This window comes from Leguminivora glycinivorella, chromosome Z (assembly GCF_023078275.1).
Source record: "Leguminivora glycinivorella isolate SPB_JAAS2020 chromosome Z, LegGlyc_1.1, whole genome shotgun sequence".
NCBI classification, from domain to species: Eukaryota; Metazoa; Arthropoda; class Insecta; order Lepidoptera; family Tortricidae; genus Leguminivora; species Leguminivora glycinivorella.
Window position 1 is genome coordinate 40,787,178 of NC_062998.1, and position 19,339 is coordinate 40,806,516.

The window sequence follows — 19,339 nt, forward strand, 5'->3', positions numbered from 1 at the left end:
ATATATTTAGCATTATTATTTAATAGTATTTGACACATCAATCAGTAATAAAAACTACATATTTTAGACAAAAACTAAATAAAACTACCCCAAATACAGTGTTTTCCTTCTGAACTTATTTCATATTTGAGGATTTACAGCAATATGGACGAGGACAACATTATTGTTTTATCAATTTAATCTAATAAAAACAAAGGTTTTAAAACTTTTAAATGCATAAATGCATCGATTGTCCACCGAAATAATGTAAAAGTAATAATAAAATTTACAACAATGGCACAACGTCTTATTCACATAAATGTAATAAAATAAATATTGAATTACCTGTATCAGACTCGAGGCCCAAAAAGTCAGATTTCCTGATTTATACCTAGGTACATGTACATATAGACCTTGAATTCTTGTAAAAAATAAAGCATAGTTTTCATATCCACCATTTTCCATACATTGCAGTAAAGTCCACCAGTTTAGTAAAATATGCACACGTCTTTGTGAAAAGTGTATAAGTAACTACGACGTTATGCTTGTGAATGAATGTAATACCAAATACTACGTTTCGCATCTGAATTTAAGTTCGCAAAACCAGAAAGTGACAATGGTTAATATTAGCGCCATTAGCGGGTTAAAATTTAAAATTACACTATCTCGCTCTAACTAGCCCCTTTAGCCATAAAATAGGGTACTACCTGAGTCCGAGCAGTGTCTAACTTATGAATTTACATATTTCTTATACATTCTGTGGTAATTTTGTAAAATAACCAGGCTGATATTACACGTTTTTATCTAAAAATATATATTTTTTCAATTCCGGAATTTTCGAGATTATGTGTTTCAATTCCGGAACTGTAACATCGGAAAAATTGTCCGAAATTCCGGAATTTCGAGATTCCGGAATTCCGGAATGCAAGCCCTAATAGACACTCTGTTCTGACGTTGGAGCGCATAGCCGTGTATCGCCCCAACGTGTGAGAACTGGGAACTTTGTTCTGGAACATATATATCAATAAACTGTACCTCATTAAACTGCCAATAATAAAATTTTAATCGCACGTGATATCGGTCAAATCGACAACAAAAATTTTTACTGCTCGTATTATCGAGATCAGGATGTTAATATGATAGACTTTAAAAACTATCATAATATCAATGGATTCAAATCTAACGTCAGGGCATACTTACCTGCCAAATAGTCGAAGTTAGCCGCCATCGTAATTTCAGCGGGCGAATTGAAACTATGGCTAAATAAAATACAATTAAAACATAAACTTACCTACTTATATGTCAAAATTATTTTTTCACCACCCCAACTGGTAAAGGTTCTCTGTTCTCTTTGCTATTCGAAAACAGATAATCCACAAGAGTGCAAAGTAATTTCATACAAATTATAACTTGATGTCTTAAGCGGGCTGGTAGATTTTACTTATAAATGATGATTTTGAATCATAAATATTCAATAAATTGATGGATTTGATTTAGTCTGATGTTTTATAGTCAGTATTCTGTTCGTGTTGGTGTGGTGTCAAATGTTGTGTTTCACTCGGTGGCAAAGTTTGTTTAACCTTCGTGCCTTGAAACCCTCGCAACGCTCAGGATTCCATTTTTTGAACCACTCGCTACGCTCGCGGTTCAATATCGGCATCTTTCGCTTTCTCGGGTACCAATATTGGCACGTGCGGTTAAACAACAACTTTGCCCCCTTGTAAAACAAATAACTATTATTATCTTCTCACCACGATCGTCAAAAATTACATACCTAATAAATTCTAAATAATAGAAATAAAAACATTGCTTGTAGGTTTAGTATTTTAACTATATCTGTTTTTATCATTTTCGTTTTTTCTTTGGATTTAAAATTTGTTGATTTACCATTGTGTGTTGGCTCCATCAGCTCCATGCTGTAAACTGTAATTCCAGAAATAAATGACATTGAATAGAATTTTAATAATATAAAACTCAAGCGCGGATCCAGCTTCGTGCTCAGGGGGGGGGGGGGGGGGGTCACGTGGTCTATTTGTATGGCCAACCTAGGCTCCAGGGGGGGTCATGACCCCCACGACCCCCCCCCCCCCCCTGGATCCGCGCATGATAAAACTGGTGGCGAAATAATGAACACTCAGGTTAATTTGATTCGTTTATTTCATTAATGTTCTACATTAATTCACGTAGGTATACACGTTTAGGACAGCAAAGGATACGTGAACATAAATTTGGGGTTCCTGGTTTAGGTCCAACCATACCGCAGCTTAAAATAGGTGATCGTAAAAGTAGCCTTATTATATTATCGCATGCTCTGCACGCCGCTGTCGGAAAAATAGGGATGTTTTTATATGTTTTAAAGCAGCGTACGATGCATTACGCAGTCGATTCTACAACGTCACCATTTTTAAGTAGCGGTGTAATCGGACTGTTACTTGATCTACCTACAGAAAATAATTGGAATGAACATCACAATTATTTTATTATACATTTACCTAGACTCACTGTCAGGTAAAATTGTATCTTATTGAATACAACATTCAATCTACGGACAATTATGGTTGCTATATTAATTTATGACCATTGTTAACCGTGTATGTAACCCTAAAGGGCCGACATGAAAATTAAAGATAAGACAAAGAAAATAACAACTAATATTTTAAGTAATTGTAGTAATTGCAGAAATATGGACTTAACTTTTGCTCAAGACTAACTAACTACTCCTTTTCGATTTACATAATTCCAATTTTAGTTCTACGCAATTTGCCGGTCTCAACGATTTAAGTCTTTATATGTAAGCAACTTAAAACAGAAGACTCAGACATACAGTGCATGCTATTTTATATGATAACATGTTATTTTACTGATATGGTAATCTGCAAAAATGTTAATTTATAGGTACGCATCAAAATCATAAAAAGTTAACAAAAACATTAAGGCAATATTTTCCCGCATGCATACCTTAGAGGAATATATAGTGTAAGAATAAATGTAAGTACATATTAATATATATACGCCTCTCAAAGTGGATAAGCTCTATGTACCAAGCGAAAAGGCAACCTTAACAATAGCTAGAGCTATGACGCGGACCGTACGTACTCCGCAGCGAGATGTAAGAAACAGCTTATAAAAGTATTGTCCAAATTTATTTTTGCCTTAGAAGAGATAGCAGTCAAGTTTAGAGAATAATTTAGAGTCACAGAACAAGATCACAAGGGAGAGTATTAAATATCTCTTACAATATATTATTTACTCTATGAATAGTACAATAAGTATTAATCAAAAATGTCAAGTACATATTTATCCGTTACACTAAGTAGGTACATGTAACCATCTATTGGCATGGCAATACCTAAGAATCACATCGACTATTACAAGTAAAAGATGTGTATATGTATAGTTAATATGAAATGTTGGTGTCCGATAGCTACTGCCTCGAGCTGTGGCCGAGACGGCGTAGGCATCGGGGGCCGACCACGACTTGGGGCCATTACTCACTATAAATTACGTGTAAAATGCTAATTAAGTAAGTATTCTAACACTGAGCACACACCACAACCAGAAGAATGAATCTCGAAATAGATAGGTATAATGATTGGTCACAAGCCGTAAATTAGCACATATTCAAATAGCGGGATCGGCTCTCACCGGCAATCAATCAAGTGATAGACTTAATAACAATTTCTCAAATAGGCACATATAATATATCAAAACATATTAAGATATATGAAATATTAATATTAACATGGTCTTGTCTGAAAAAGTTAGTCTCAAGATCCATATTGTTAGCTACATTAGTAATAGATTTTATATTTGATAAAGATATCAAGTACAACCTACCGAATAAGATCACATTTATTTAGTTATAAGTACGATACGTTATTTACCATGTATTTATTAAATAATGGCGATGCCAGTAAATGATAGAGAATATGTAATATTAAATATGATTGTTTTTTTGGTAACTATTTTACTTGCAAATATCTCCGCAAATGAGCGTTCTTATTGGCAGCTCGATTACTTAAGCTTTCCAAAATAACCGAAGAGTATTCGCAGATACTTACGGCGGTGACTGTACAACATTAGGTAACTAACACAGTTATGAGTTTTCTACTGATTATTAATTTATTTGTTATCAGCGGAAAGCTAACAGTAATAAAATATGTGGTTATTTTGTAACAATAATAGATCTTTGTATTTTTAATAAGCATCAATTTGATAAGACAATTAATTATAAGGCGATGTTACCATAAAGCTTCCGCCTATTACCTTCACGTTTCCAGCTTACCTTTAACTCACTTCCTAACAATCTTATAAAGTAGATTAGTGTTCTATTCTCAGTATAAATTGCTAATATGCCTCGATTAGTTACCGTTTATAAGTTAATGCACTTTAGTATCGGGGGTGCGAACGCCATCGCCTGGTGGGAGCGAGGCGAGGCGAGGCTGACACATCAATATGTACAACGAACGACGCGTCGTCGATGTCCTTCCGCGCACTGCTCTGGAGATTACTCTGAAATTGGGTCATTGGCACATGCCTCCTTCCAAGCCGCGTTGCCCCAATACAAATTTACAAATAATTCATTCAAAAAAGAATTTGATTTAGTCAGACATCTATTCTTTGGATATTGATACTAAACCTATATATTTATAATAATATAGGTATAAGAAATATAACAAAACATCACAAGGCACATAATTCATAAATGAAATATGTTAAAGATAATACGGCGGAATCGGTAGATGAGCCGAAGGCAGATAAGGATTGTCCAGCTGATAAGAGTGATAAGCCGATACTAAAGTGCATTTATCGAGTAACCAATTAAAGTAAATACTTAGAAATAAAACTTTTGTAAATTTCATTGACATGACAATTTTAATAAACTTTGGGAACCTAGACCTACGTTAAGTAGGTATACCTACTACATTTTGTTTTCAAAACTACTATATTGTATTCGAATTACTTTTGTATTCTTTCTGAAATATAAAAATAGATATACCTATGAATGTTAAGTAACTTTTAGTTTTGTGCTCTAAGTCAGGTACCAGCTTCTAGATATTGCTGCGTGGAGCAGGCGAGGCGAGTGGTGAGGTGACGGATAGTGGTGAGCGGCGCGGCTGCTTCGCATGCGCTCGCCGGCGGCGGCGGCGGTGGCCGAGGAAGTCGCCGACCACACGACTCTAGTATCTACATTTAATATTGCTTCTGGTATTTGTACGAGGGCTATGAGTGAGCGGTGCATTACAACAACAAACAATCTACGAGTAAATATTATAAGTTTAACTATGCAGTTTAATTCATTATGGTCTACCCACCGTAAATTAAACTAGTTAAACTTATAATACAAAATACAAAATCATTTATTCAGCAAATAGGCCACGGGGGCACTTTTACATGTCAACATATAATATATCGGGACACAGTAAAATATATAACTATGTATATTAAATCTCTTCATATTTTCCATTCTTTTGTACTCGAAGATTCCCTCGGACAGGATCGATGATTTATAACTATGTATATATTTATATTACAAGTATTTCATTTCAAGTGCTATTGAATATAATAAATTTAAGCTACAATGTGAGAAAAACTTCAAAAACACCTATCTTAGCAGGGCAACGAAACCCTTCTCACTGAATATGGACCGATGCCAAACATTTGCATCGATATCCTATCACATTTTATATTAAAATATACAAAATAAAGACTAAAAACTTTATTTTCCTATTACCCCTAATTAATCGGTTCTTAATTCAAAATATAGTTTGATTTTAATGGAACCTCCGCAACAGCACGCAGCGTGCGCTGGCGCCGACGCCGGCCCGCGCCGGTCGCCGCCGCCGCGCTTGGCGCTAATCACAACAATTCTTTCATTTCACATCAAAATTTTTTGGTTACTAGTACAATTCTCAAAACACATTCACAAAACTTTGATTGTCCCTGACTAATTAGAGTGTAGGTAAGTATTATATTACTAATTTATTTCTATACAAACACCATTGCTTTAAGACAGTTCGTCGAATACAGATAGTAGATTATAAAAATAGATATGTAAGTAACTTGTAGTTATTGCAACGTCGTATTTATTATATAGTGTCGTTTCTTAGTTAAAATCAACTAGTAAGTATGAACTTATCTACGTCCATAGGTAAGTACAACCATAAATTAAATATAACAAGATCATACCATCCCATACATTAAAATGCGACCGCCTAAGACCGCGCTTACACTCCACCACACATAGATGGCGCCACAAAAAATGTCTTGTAGCTTTCGATTATACTTGTAGATGGCGTTAAGTGTCACTTTTGACATAGATTTACGGCTCGGAATTGACACTTAATGCCAATCTACAAATAATCGGTGGTAACAAGGCATTTTTTTGTGGCGCCATCTATGTGTGGTGGAGTGTAAGCGCGTTCGTAGGCGGTCGCATTTTAATGTATGGGATGGTATGATCTTGTTATATTTAATTTATGGTACAACGGACGTACATAGGTCGTCTTGCCGTCCGGCCTTTGAGTAACTAACAATAATATGACTTTCCGGTAGACCCGCGAAGCAAACAGTTTTTATTATTCAGGTTTCGCTTATAAAAGATTCAGAACTATGTTAATATAATTTAGCATTTGAGTATAATCATTATGAGCCGAATGGGTAGATATACAGTATGTAAACTAACGAAAACCATTTACTGTAACCCGTAAATGTCCAGGTGATACTGAGAAACTTTTACTATGGGATCAACCCCGAAATCACGAAAATATCTTCTGACAGTTTCATAGGTAGTTTTATTTTATAGTAAGTGTTTCCTATGGGAGAGTAAATTTTTATTTCGCGTTTTGGGTGTTGGTCCCATAGTAAAAGTTTCTCAGTATCACCTGGACATTTACGGGTTACAGTAAATGGTTTTCGTTAGTTTACATACTGTATAAGTAAAAAAGTTTGAGTCTAGTATTACAAAAAAATATATATAATTATTTATGTGGTATGACACTGCGATAAATCGTACTAAAATACAGAAATACATGAATGCCTACGCGGAAAAAAAATGAAACGTCCTGTTTCTTTACAGAGAGCCATCAATAGAGTCATCCGACTAAAAATATTTACGGTTAAAAAGTGGGATAGTTATTTATAAGTACAATTAGGTTATTGTAGAAATTACCAAATATTCACAATGTGATTTCATTTCGCCATCACATGTAAAGCACCTGGTTTGTGTACTGCAAGAGATATCAAAATGACAAATGTAAACAAAGTAAATGCCGCTGGATGTCATAAAAATTCATGGAACTTCCGGTTTTTGTGTAATAATTCATTTTATTTATGAAAAGCTAACACAATCATTAAAAAAATAATTCTTCGTCCTAAATCCCACGAAATTGATGGTAAGTAACTTGCGCTAGTTAAGAGCAGGAAGTCTTATAGCGTATTGAACTTGAAAACCCCCTTTTTTGGGAGGGTTCGATGGTGCGATTTTTGACTACCGGTCTAAATCAGTTTTATTTGCTTTATTGACAGAGTATAATAAACAATTGAAAATAAAGGACTTTCATAAGAATAAATTATGCAGGTATTGCGTGTTATTTTTGTCGATATATCCATCATTAAGCGTTGTTCTCTCTTTGATATGTCAGCCGGCCTAGCCGAAATGATAATCAATTGCGCTCTGTGACGGTAGAAACGCAACTGGCTCTGTCGCTCCTAGCGATAGAGAGAGATAACTGCGAATTACGATGTGCTACAGAATGTCAACGATTGTAGTATTTTTGCTAGACGGCCGTAAAATTTCGGGCTTAGTTATGAGCATAACTAACATCATCTCTTTTAACTTGCCCCAAAAATATATATAATTCATGTTCTGAGTAGGTAATCCTCGATTTAGAGGACCAGGCCCCGTAGCCGAATGGCATTTCTCCAACGCCAAACGAAAACGAAACGTAGTCCGGCTCTGTCGCGCCAATACGCAAGAGCGATAGGGATAGATATCTACTAGCGTTTCGTTTCGTGAGCGTTTCGTGAACGTTTGTGCCATTCGGCTACGCACCCTGTGGTTAACGAGACAACTAAACCCAAAATTAGCGTAACACTAGTTTTTAACAATCTAATCTTCCAGAGAGTAAACTGGGCTTTTTTTTGTTTAGTCTGATTAGTCACAATGTTTTCCTTCACACAAAAGCGTACCTATAATACATGACCTGCTTAGAGATAAGTAGGTATATCGTAAATAAAGAAATATTGGGGGACACCTTACACAGATCAACCTAGCCCCAAACTTAGCATAGCTTGTATATATGGGTGCTAGGCGATGATATATTTACTTATATTATAAGTAAAATACTTACGTGTTTTTTTTTTAAATTGAGGAATAAATAAGTGTAACTTATAAAATTGGTAACAACGTTTATTTTTTATTATGTGCGAAATCATTTTATTTTTTTAAGCACTTAATAACTTAAAAGCCTAATATAATATGTTTTTTAAGAACAATATAGTGCGCCCCAATGTTTTAAGAATAACCTATTTATTTAGTTTATTCTTCGCAAGCGTGATAAAAAACATTGTGTGTAAGTACATTCCAAACTCTGTGCGTCTCGGTTCCTAGATTGCAAAATGGTAATTTGATGATTGCGAGAAATGCAACAATTTCATCTTTTATAACTATCTGTTTCTCAACAGCTATTATGATAACATTGTATAAAAAACATATCGATCTTCTTTTCTACATTTTTTACAAAACGTTGCTATTATTATAATAAGCTCTCAATTCATTTTTACAATTAATTACGCTTTTCTTCATTTGAAAGCATTTCTTTATTAAATTTAAATATACCTATTCTAACATGCTCTCAATGTATGCGAGTGCAAAGTTAGGTAATGGTAGGTAGTTATGCGCAGATATGAATTTAAGCGTCTTTAACAATCCCAAGTCCTATAAGTATATATGAGCGAATTTAATCCATTGAAAGTTTTCTTGATAGGTTATATTTTGTTCCAAGCAAATAACGGAACGGATTTGGCATTCTCAACGGCGCATAGGTAACACTGAAAATTCTTAGAACAGGAACTCAAAAGCGAAAAAAGCCTTTATAAAGTACTAGCTTTTGCCCGCGGCTTCGCTCGCGTTAGAAAGAGACAAAAAGTAGTCTATGTCACTCTCCATCCCTTCAACTGTCTCCACCTAAAAAATCACGACAATTCGTCGCTCCGTTTTGCCATGAAGGACGGACAAACAAACAGACACACACACTTTCCCATTTATAATATCAAGTATGATTTTTTTAGACAGTGATATTTGTGATTTGTTTTCCTGGGTTGTTGGCAATATTTTATTTTGGCTTTCATGGTCAACAACGTTATCGATAGGTTTTAGTAACCATACACATAGGTAGTGTCAATTACTTACATTGATAGTGTCAAGTCGACAGTGTCGACACTGACAATTACGCTAACGTCTTATTTTATAAAGGTAATAAGTAGACCTTGCTCTGAAAAATATTTCATGATCATACTAAGTTTTCGTGTCTCTGTTTGTGAAGGATTGATATATCGTGTCATTCACGAGGATGCGTTAATTGATTCGTATGGTCATGCCAAGCTTAGATTTGACATATTTGTGCTTTACCGTGAATGACACGATCTGTAGATACAAATTATGTTTTGTCTCTCGTATTTACAAACGAGCTTAGGGATAATAAAAATGTGAGTATTTCAGGGTGATCTCATTCTACATTTGTAATATTAGGCAATCTTTAAAGTAGATGAGAAATGGCTGCATAATTACTGCTGTTATCTCTATTCTAATATATTTCAGTGTTGCCCTCGTAAAACGAATCGGGTATTACATGCGTGATCTTGTCGAAGTATTTTATTGTTGTTAAGTAGTAACATTGGCACGAATAGGCTCTACACATTCCAGCGTCATCATATCATGATAAGACACGTGTGGGGTCACGATCATTGTCACAGAGCCCGTGCTGTTCGTAAATAACGTGAGATGAGTGTGTCGAGACGGATGTGAAGTGGGGACCGCGGAGCGTCGAGGCGGCGCAGGCAGCGCGACGACTCGCGACGGCGCCGCTATCATTGCGTTCGCTTTAACGCTACGCGGTTATATCTTTAACGAAACTCTCTTTACGTACGCCCGGAAAACAGCTGGTACTGTAAGCAACCACAACATAAAGTGATTAAATTTGAAAGCGCCATGCGTGGCTGGAGTAGGTAGTGCCGGGCCCACGGCCGCGAGCCGCGGCGCGCGCCTCCGCCTGGCGTAGGCCGCGCGGCCCCCGTCCCTCCGCTACGCTAACTATGCTAACATTTATACTACCCCCTAACACATGCCAAACCACACATTCATTACTCTAATGCAATTTCTGCACTAATAAAACACAGATCACTGATATATAATATTTTTTATAACTTTACTTTTGCAATCTTTATTTTAAATGTAATAAAATGTATCGTTGTGTGTAATGTTTTCGGAAGGTGTTTAGGGGTAGTCTCTAATTAAGGTTTTAACAATTACGGCATGATGGTTACAAAGCGGCTACGCAGTCTATAGAGGAGGAACATAAAAAAATCCATAATAGTTTAAGAGTTAGAATGTCAAGAAAATAAACTCTGTAGGTATAATTATAACGTAATCATTTGGGATTCTTATAAGACAGTTACAATGATCTTTAATATGTAGTTCCCTGAACGTAGCCTAGACAAAAATCCTCAATTGATGATCATTTAAATGAAATATGAGTTACAGTACATCAATTTACTTTTTCAATTTAAATATTGTAACCACGGCCACACTATGAACGAATGTTTGTAATTTTACTTTTTGATATGGCCTCATTCAGTTCAACGGCTGGATAAGTATTATTTTTTTAAATTTCACTACGATCGTGAGCTAAGCGATCAGAAGACTTCACTAAGTTTTACAGTTTATATAATTATGTAAATATTACTGTACTACAAAACAATATGAATTTACTATAAACGCTACATAACTTGTCTTAGGTATACAGCAAACGTATAAATTCAAATTTAAGTAAATCTATAGGTAAGTACCTGCGTTACCCGCTCTTCAAAATGCAAACATTTAAAATATAAAATAAACTAACAAGGTTTATTTGCGGAAATAGGGGCACTAAAAAGCAAACAAATAAAAAAGATACCCAAAAATGTTTATATTGCGGGTTCACTATAAAGTAGGTGCCTAATTTAAAAAAAAACTTTAGTATTTCTCGCAAACGGGTCACTATTACCACGGAACCCTGCATCATGCAACAATATTAGTTGGAGGGTTGTTAATTTTATGTGTATTAAATAGTCCAATGACATTTGTTTATCCCGATAAATAGTAGGCTCTTGAAGCGTAGGATAGAATCGTTTATTAAACCGAAGTAAAAATAGTATGTATGTGCTGATGATGGTTGACTATGTTATTGTAAACTTTGGTATAAGCACAACGTTTCAGCTGGTTCCCACAATTTTGTAACTGTGGTAACTACTATTTACGAATAAGACGCTTACATTAAATGAACCGGGGTATCTCTCTGAGTCTCCTTGCAAAGGTGAAGCGGCGATTCGGACGAAAAGATTGAAATCAGATACGCCTTTTTTTTAAATTAAGATCGCTCATCTAGGACACTTCCATATATTAGGTATGTGCTCGTATTGACGGCTGTCAATCACGACACTTCACGTTCACGACAAGAGTGTTTAGGTGTTTGCGTAGTACGCATCTTTAGCGTTATCGACGTTATAATGACAGAACAGTTTGTTTCTTGGCAGCGGTGTCAAGAAATGATATTGGCTCTATAAGAGCCTCTACCACATTAAATATTGTCTGCCATCATACGGTCGTAGTATTTCGCAATTATTTTGATTTACCTAGCCAAGCCAATACTCATTCATAAGTACCTACTTCATATCAGAGTTGGGCAAAAAATAATCGACTTTAACTTTAAAAATCGACGTTAATCGTTAACGATTAAAATTAGACGATTAATTAGTTTTTTTATGGGATAGGAGGCAAACGAGCAGACAGGTCGCAGCAGTTTTAGGCGATTAAAGAGGACGATTAATTAGTTGTAATCGAAGAGCATCGATTAACTTTAATCGCGATTAAATTGATGAATAATTTCCAGCGATTAATTTCTTTGACCGATTCATTATTCGGATATTTTTTTCTCGATTAATTTTAGGAAGAAATATCAAAACATTTATACACAGTTTTTTTTGTTTTCCGTTAATTTCTACACGCAGTTAGGTTAATCATTACGAACTATCCTGTATATCACTTTTTGTTAAATTCGAGTAAACAAACTTCAAGTATTTGTCCCTAAAATTGAAACATCACGTAACAATAATATCAAAACGATTATGTTTTTATAGGTTTTAGGTAATGCTGATTGTAAAAATAATGCCCAATTTAAATTCCTGAGTGCAGAGCTGCAGAGTTAGCTTAGCCTGACTTTACGTACAAATTTACTAGGTACCTGTCAACTTTCAATCGAGAATACATCGAGACATCAATCGATTAAGATACTGATTAAATCAATTTCAATCGTATGTTAGCTCGATTAAATTAATCTTCGACTAACTTTGACGATTATTTGTTTTATTCGATTTATTAGTCGAATAAAAGTTAATCGATTAATGCCCATCCCTGCTCATACCTTTACGCTGATTTTACTATTTAATGCTACGAGTACAACAGAAGGCCGTTTCATAAAAAAATGGCACCGCCACTACCAATAGGTTAAACGATAGAACGTTCTATCTATATCACTACCTACCCATGAACTTACAAACACTTAGATTAATAAATATTCATAAAAAAACAGTTGTATGATTTACCATTTACATTACTCCCAGTCATATTTATGTAGGTACCTAATCACGTATCGACCTATTAAAATAATAATTATAAATACATAAGCTGTTGACTTGAACAATGTAAGTACCTACTATTTACATTTACAAATATCCTTAATTTTTAAAATGTTTACTGTCATAGTATAGGTAATAATAACCTTTTCTACGAGGAACAAGGGAACAAGTACAACAAGGTCTAGACCATCTGAAATACTGATAACATACACGAAGTCATGTGAGGTGGACCAAATCGATTAATCGGGTAAACGAGAACGGCTGCGGTCGAGTGTTATTTCGATATACTGTAAAAAGTAATAATTTATAATGGTTTCTTGCAAACCTGCCTACCTGACGTTAATCTGGGCATAAGTTATGGAATGGAAAGTGTGACGTTTTTGAAAAACTGTATTCTAATAACGCAGTGCCAACTTTTGTTCGAAACAGCCAGAATCCACTTTAAGAAGTGCATTTTTTAATACTTTAGGTACTTATATGGTATGTATTTGGAAATTGTAAGACCTGTTTCAGAATCTCCAGTTAAAGCTATCTGTCAGATAAAAAATAACACGTTCTCTTTCTTCTGGTGAAAGAAAGAGAAAGTGTTATGTTTTATCTGCCTGATAGCTTTAACTGGAGATTATGAAACAGGCTGTAAGTCTAATAAATATTACACCAACCATAAATATTTACTAAAATATATCGTTTTTTCTTTATCTAGTAAAGCTATGAAGGTATATGACTCGAAATAAAGTAAAAATTCGACGTGCAATCTTAAAGAACAGTGGATGTACACCTGATATAGCTCAGCTTGGTTACGCTAGCATTTTAAATTCTTTTGTCAGTCGAAGTAGAATTAAATATTATCTAGGCAACTCTGAAATGTTTTGGACAGCAGTCGACTAGCTACTGTTCCCTCTTGCAAAACGAGAGATCTTCTTAAGATAAAATTAATTAAATAATATGTTCACAATTTGGTGTTACCCTTTAGACGATTTGATTGCAAGTGTTTTTTTATATAAATACAATATTAAGTTAACTATAATTTTTCTTATTAGGGACTTATAGGTATAAGTTCCAATAGCATTAATTTTGTAACTTATTCATTTAAGGTTAACATCTCCCTTTGGCACAATTTATTAAAAATTGGAATTGTTTATACTCAAAGGAGTAACGAACATAAATAGTTTCTAAGGTTTTACCGTAATGGTTTATTCCTTCTAACTTCAGTAGTCTCTAATTTTTTCTATAACAATACCATATCACAGCACCATTATCATTTTGCTGTATGTATCATATCAGCATGGTTACTTCTTCTGTTCTATCTTTCCATTTACTTATTATCTTTAACTAAACTGGACATTTTACACTTTTTTAATTATGATAGTCAAACGAGTGATATGTCCACATTATTTTTTTAAAGCTTACGAATTCCCATTCTACTGCAGAAATACTTTTTAAATTAAAAGTTTCTAAACAGATAAGTAATATCAAGTTATACATCAAAAATAACATTAAACTAAAGGTATAATAAGTATTGTTCTAAAAAGTAATGGCAAATAAATCTAATATGGTGTTACAACATCGATATTTTGAAACTACTAAACACTGAGGGGTCGGACGGGGATTGCCGTTGCAGGCGACTGCCACGGAGCTTCGCTGGCGGGACCGCGCGCGCAGGCGCGGGGGCGCGCGCGCACGCTCGCTTGCGCCGAAGAGACGCTACAGTTTGATCCTAGATACTATTCTATGACACTAAGATGAATTCAAGAGTACATGTAACCAACGATTAATTTCTGAATGGTATACTTTCTGGGTAACGTCTCTTCGGAAGTGCCGAGTTAACATTAGTCGGTACTGACGATTTTAACGAGTCAGTGTAATATTGAGCGACGGACATTTCCTCACAGCGATGGCCGTATGCTGCAGCGCGTTGTATCCGGCACTGGTCGCGCCTTGTAGCGCACTCCACTGAGTGGGCAACTTGTTGTGTACAGAACTCGAAGAGCCGACGGGCAAGTGCCTTACCATGCCGCTGCTGAGCTGCTGCAAGATGCCGGAGCCCTGCGAGCCACTCAGGCACGCCGATGGCCGCCGCGACCGGATCGACTGCATCGACGACGTCAGCAGGAAGGGCACGCTGGACGACGTATTCGGCATTGATCCGCCCTATAGGAACACAAAAGCTTCTTCATCATGGACTTTCAAAACTATTACATAGGTAATATAATCAGCAAATGCCTTCTGACGATGACGGTATCAAAACATTTATGTACTACTCTTGATACACTTTACGAAAGATAGGGGAGAATGGAAGAGGAAGACATGTTGTACCGACCCCACATAACGTGGAATAAGGGTAGGAGGAAGGAGGAGACGCTTGATACACTTTACCTAATTCAAAGTCTTGAATTACAGCCACGTTTAATGCGTTTATTCGACTTAAATCATAGATTTACTGTTTATTTTGTAAGTCATCATATGCATTGATCAATCATCAGTCATCATTATCATTGTAAGGTTTTTACACAATTGATATATAAAAATAAACTTCTATCCAAGAGAAATTCGAAAAATATATTATTATCATCATCATATCATCGGATCACCGACTACCTAATGTGGACCGCGTTTCGTTGTATTGCCTTCCCTGGGGGCCGATTTTTGAGTCTCACTGTCACTAAAATACCGGTTGAAAACGGTGACTTGCCTATTATTTTCAGTGACAATTTTCTGAATTCGAACGCGTGAGACTCAAAAATCGGCCCGCAGACCGGCCCGCTATGGCCGTCTAGCAATCTTATTCTTACAATCAGGACCCCCGAAGAAACTAATTGGTGATCCCTGACCTATTATAGCGTTTCGTTCCCTACCATAATGGTTGGAGAATAGATTCACCTGAGATGATCATCACAACTTTAGTACTTATTGGAAATATTCATCTTAGAAACTACCTTCTAAAAACCTTCCGCCTTGGATATATCGAGCCCTGGAGGGAAACCACCTTAAATCTTTAAGCAGGCTCATTTTACTTAAAGAAGACGTTCCTTTATTTTTCAGAAGAAACGAAAGTGCATTCAAAGTTTTTTTTAAACTCGCCTGCCTCGGCCGAGGCTGGCACTAACTAAAATAAAAATAAATAAAAAAATACTCTATTTTATTAGGCTAATCGATAGCATTATTATTCAGGATAAAATATCTCTTAAACATTTGGCCTTAAAAATAAAAACATGATTGTTTAATCTAGGATTAAATTTTACTATCAATTTACACCACATCCATAGTGAATTTTAGAAAATTATTGAATGCAGTTTTGTTTCTTTTTAAAAATAAATCAATGTCTTCTTTAAGTAAAATGAGTCAGCATAAGGATTTAAGGTACTTTCTCACCAGGACGTGACTAATCTTCCACCCTGTATACTACTCTATAGTATATATTACCAGCTTTTGCCCGCGGCTTCGCTCGCGTTCATTTCGACGAATGAAAATTGCGGAATACTCCATAAAAACTTCCACCCACCATTTAATGGAAGTGGGGGGTTGGAAAGAGACAAAAATAGCCTATGACACTCTCCATCCCTTCAACTATGTACCTATCTCCACTTAAAAATCACGTCAATTCGTCGCTCCGTTTTGGCGTGAAAGACAGACAAACAAACAGTCACACACACAATCCCATTAATAATTTTATATATTTAGTATCGATACTACTCTTTGGTTCGGATGCTAGCTTGATTTAATTGATTTGAATAAGTTGTAAAAAAGTATTTATCAATAGAGAGCTTAAGCAACGTGTGTGCCAAAGACATAATTGTGCGTTATCGACGTTATCGTGCACGTTCAGATATTTTAAACCGTCAAATACCCAATCGACCTGCACGCATTTTATGTTTGCTATTAAGTAATTAAAGCCAGATGCTCGGAGAGAAAGGGAAAAGATATTACAGAGCTTACAACTATGTATTAACTCGTAGGAGCATAATTCGGAATGAAAATGAGTAGGTACTCCTATAGATAGTTCAGGAGAGCGATTTTTGAATCTCGCATACGGGATTTTGTCACTAAAATACCGGTTGAAAACGGTGTCTTGCTTATTATTTTCAGTGACAATTTTCTGAATTCGAACGCGTGAGACTCAAAAATCGGCCCGCAGATTACAAATTACTTAATCAGTTAGGTTTTGAACAACTTCTTTGAATTATTATAATACATAAGTAGGTAAAACAAATAACAATTACCTACCTATATGTATATTAACGAATAATAAGTGTTACAACAACAGAAAATAATATTTTTTAACCTTTCAGGCACCTACACCGATAATTGCAATCTTTAAATAATAAAATCTAAAATACTACAAAATCAATTCCGTCTATACATACACGGTGTAAGTAGCATGGGGATTTGGGGAACCCGAAAGATTATTATGACCATACATTTCTGATCCCAAAAAGGAAAAAAAATGTTATATGAAGTTTTAGTCAATGTATGTATTAAACCAGTGACGCGTCTATTAGACACGGTGTACGCTGAGAGGTCCTATTTGGTGTATACTACAGTTATGAATTACAAGCTTGTTATTTTTTATGTATGTTTACAAATATTTTATATTCCTACTTCTATTAATTTCACCTTAAAACTAAATGTTATCCGTAAAATGGCACCTAAGTATAATTAATTTTGGAATTTTTTTATTGAACCTACTGTACGGACGGTCACATTATGCCCATAATGTCATCATCGCCATCAAAACGCATTTTGTACTAAAGAAATAATAATGAGTCGTTTATTTTTTTACCTACGAGTTGAAACCTGTCTCTCAAAATTAATTTCTCCTTTCGAATTAAAAATGCTTGTAACATTGAATACGATACCGATCTGAGGGCCGATTTTTGAGTCTCTCGCGTTCGAATTCAGAAAATTGTCCCTGAAAATAATAAGCAAGTCACCGTTTTCAACCGGTATTTTAGTGACAAAATCCCGTATGCGTGATTCAAAAATCGCCCTCCAGTCCTAATAAATGTCACTTTTCTCATAGACGGAACATCTTATAACTCTTATTTGTACAGATATAGTGCGAAAAGATTTGTCTTCGTATTGTTACGGAAACGTACGAACGTGTCATGCTATTTCAGTCAGTGTCAGTACAAGATGTACTGACATTGACTGAACTAGCATGGCAAATACGAACGTTTCCGAAGGAAACCCTTTTCGCACTACATCTGTACTTATATAAATATGTATAGTAAACGTTCAAATTATATTTCCCTAACTATATAAACATTATTCAGATAGAACACCCGGTCCCTTAGTGTGAACATTTTGGCGGGTGTGAGTCGTTTTACGAACAGAAGGTAAGTATAAGTACCTAAATGTTATTTTTTGAGGTGAAAGTGTTCCTTCACTTTTAGGTATTCATAGGCAAGTCAAATAATTTCAAAACAACGAAAATAAAGAAACGTAGGTCTCTTATGAACTTATGATAATGAAACAAGTTCTATACGTGCAGTGAACTATTTTCAGTAACTATCTGCCATATGCACAAATATGACATATATTTAGATGCATGCTGTTGCAAGTGATACAATTCTAAAAAAAACTGAATAAGTGTATTTCATTTTCACAATTGTATTAATTGCCAATGAAACACTTTCGATAATTCGTCCGACTCTTGCAACGCAATTTGTAGAGTATAATAACTACTACATGCTATTAATATAAATCGTATTCACTTTCAGCTTTAGCGTACGGAAGCGTGTTGGGTTTATGGAAATTCTTGTGATTCAGTTTGCTTACTCGTTAACTACTAAACTACAAATGAATCAATAAGCCACTGAGATGTTGCCGAAAATTCCGGTAACTTTGACTGCTCAGGTATTGCCTTGAACTGGACTGCTCTTGAACTTTTTATTAATTTAATGTATATTATTCATAATACAATTGTACAATATTTTAACGGCCTTTATTACTAGAGCATTCAAAGTATGGACAGGTATATTATCAGAAATAGTTAAATGACATTTCATGACTATTCAAGTTTTTGGATTGGCAACATCTTTGTGTAACATTGCTATAGGTAGTTGGTTAATCTTATGATGATAGAATGATCAGCGTCCCGATGTGACTCATTGTCCAAACGACTCAATTGCAAAAAGACAAAGTGAATCGAAAGGAGTTAGAGCTACGAGTACAATAAGGAGGCAGAAAATATGATGAGAATCGTCGTATAGTTGTTACGCTCCGTAAAAGTGAAGTGGAAACGTAGGGAATCCGTAACGAGGAATATCATTCCACTGCAGACCCGCAGAGGTTACATTATCCTCAAAAGAACCCCCTACGCGTCTACAACGCCAAGACGGATACTGTGTCTAGAAAGAAACTGTACTCACGATCATGCTCCGTGCAAGCTGCGTAGAAGAACAAACAGCAACAGTGAATGAGACAGCGTTATAAATGTTCGGCGCAGAACTTTACATAAATACTC

At 35.4% G+C, this 19,339-nt stretch overlaps 1 protein-coding gene across 1 annotated transcript in view; it reads right to left on the minus strand.

Annotated features, from left to right (window-relative positions):
- Positions 1-14,679: 14,679 nt before the first annotated feature.
- Positions 14,680-19,339, minus strand: part of LOC125240490 (SCY1-like protein 2) — a 202,238-nt gene continuing 197,578 nt past the window's right edge. The window contains exons 18-19 of the mRNA XM_048148384.1: positions 19,245-19,262; positions 14,680-15,024 (exon numbers count right to left, since the gene is read on the minus strand). Of these exons, the coding sequence (XP_048004341.1) occupies positions 14,722-15,024; positions 19,245-19,262 (321 nt within the window). The 3' untranslated portion in view covers positions 14,680-14,721. The remainder of the gene's footprint in view (positions 15,025-19,244; positions 19,263-19,339) is intronic.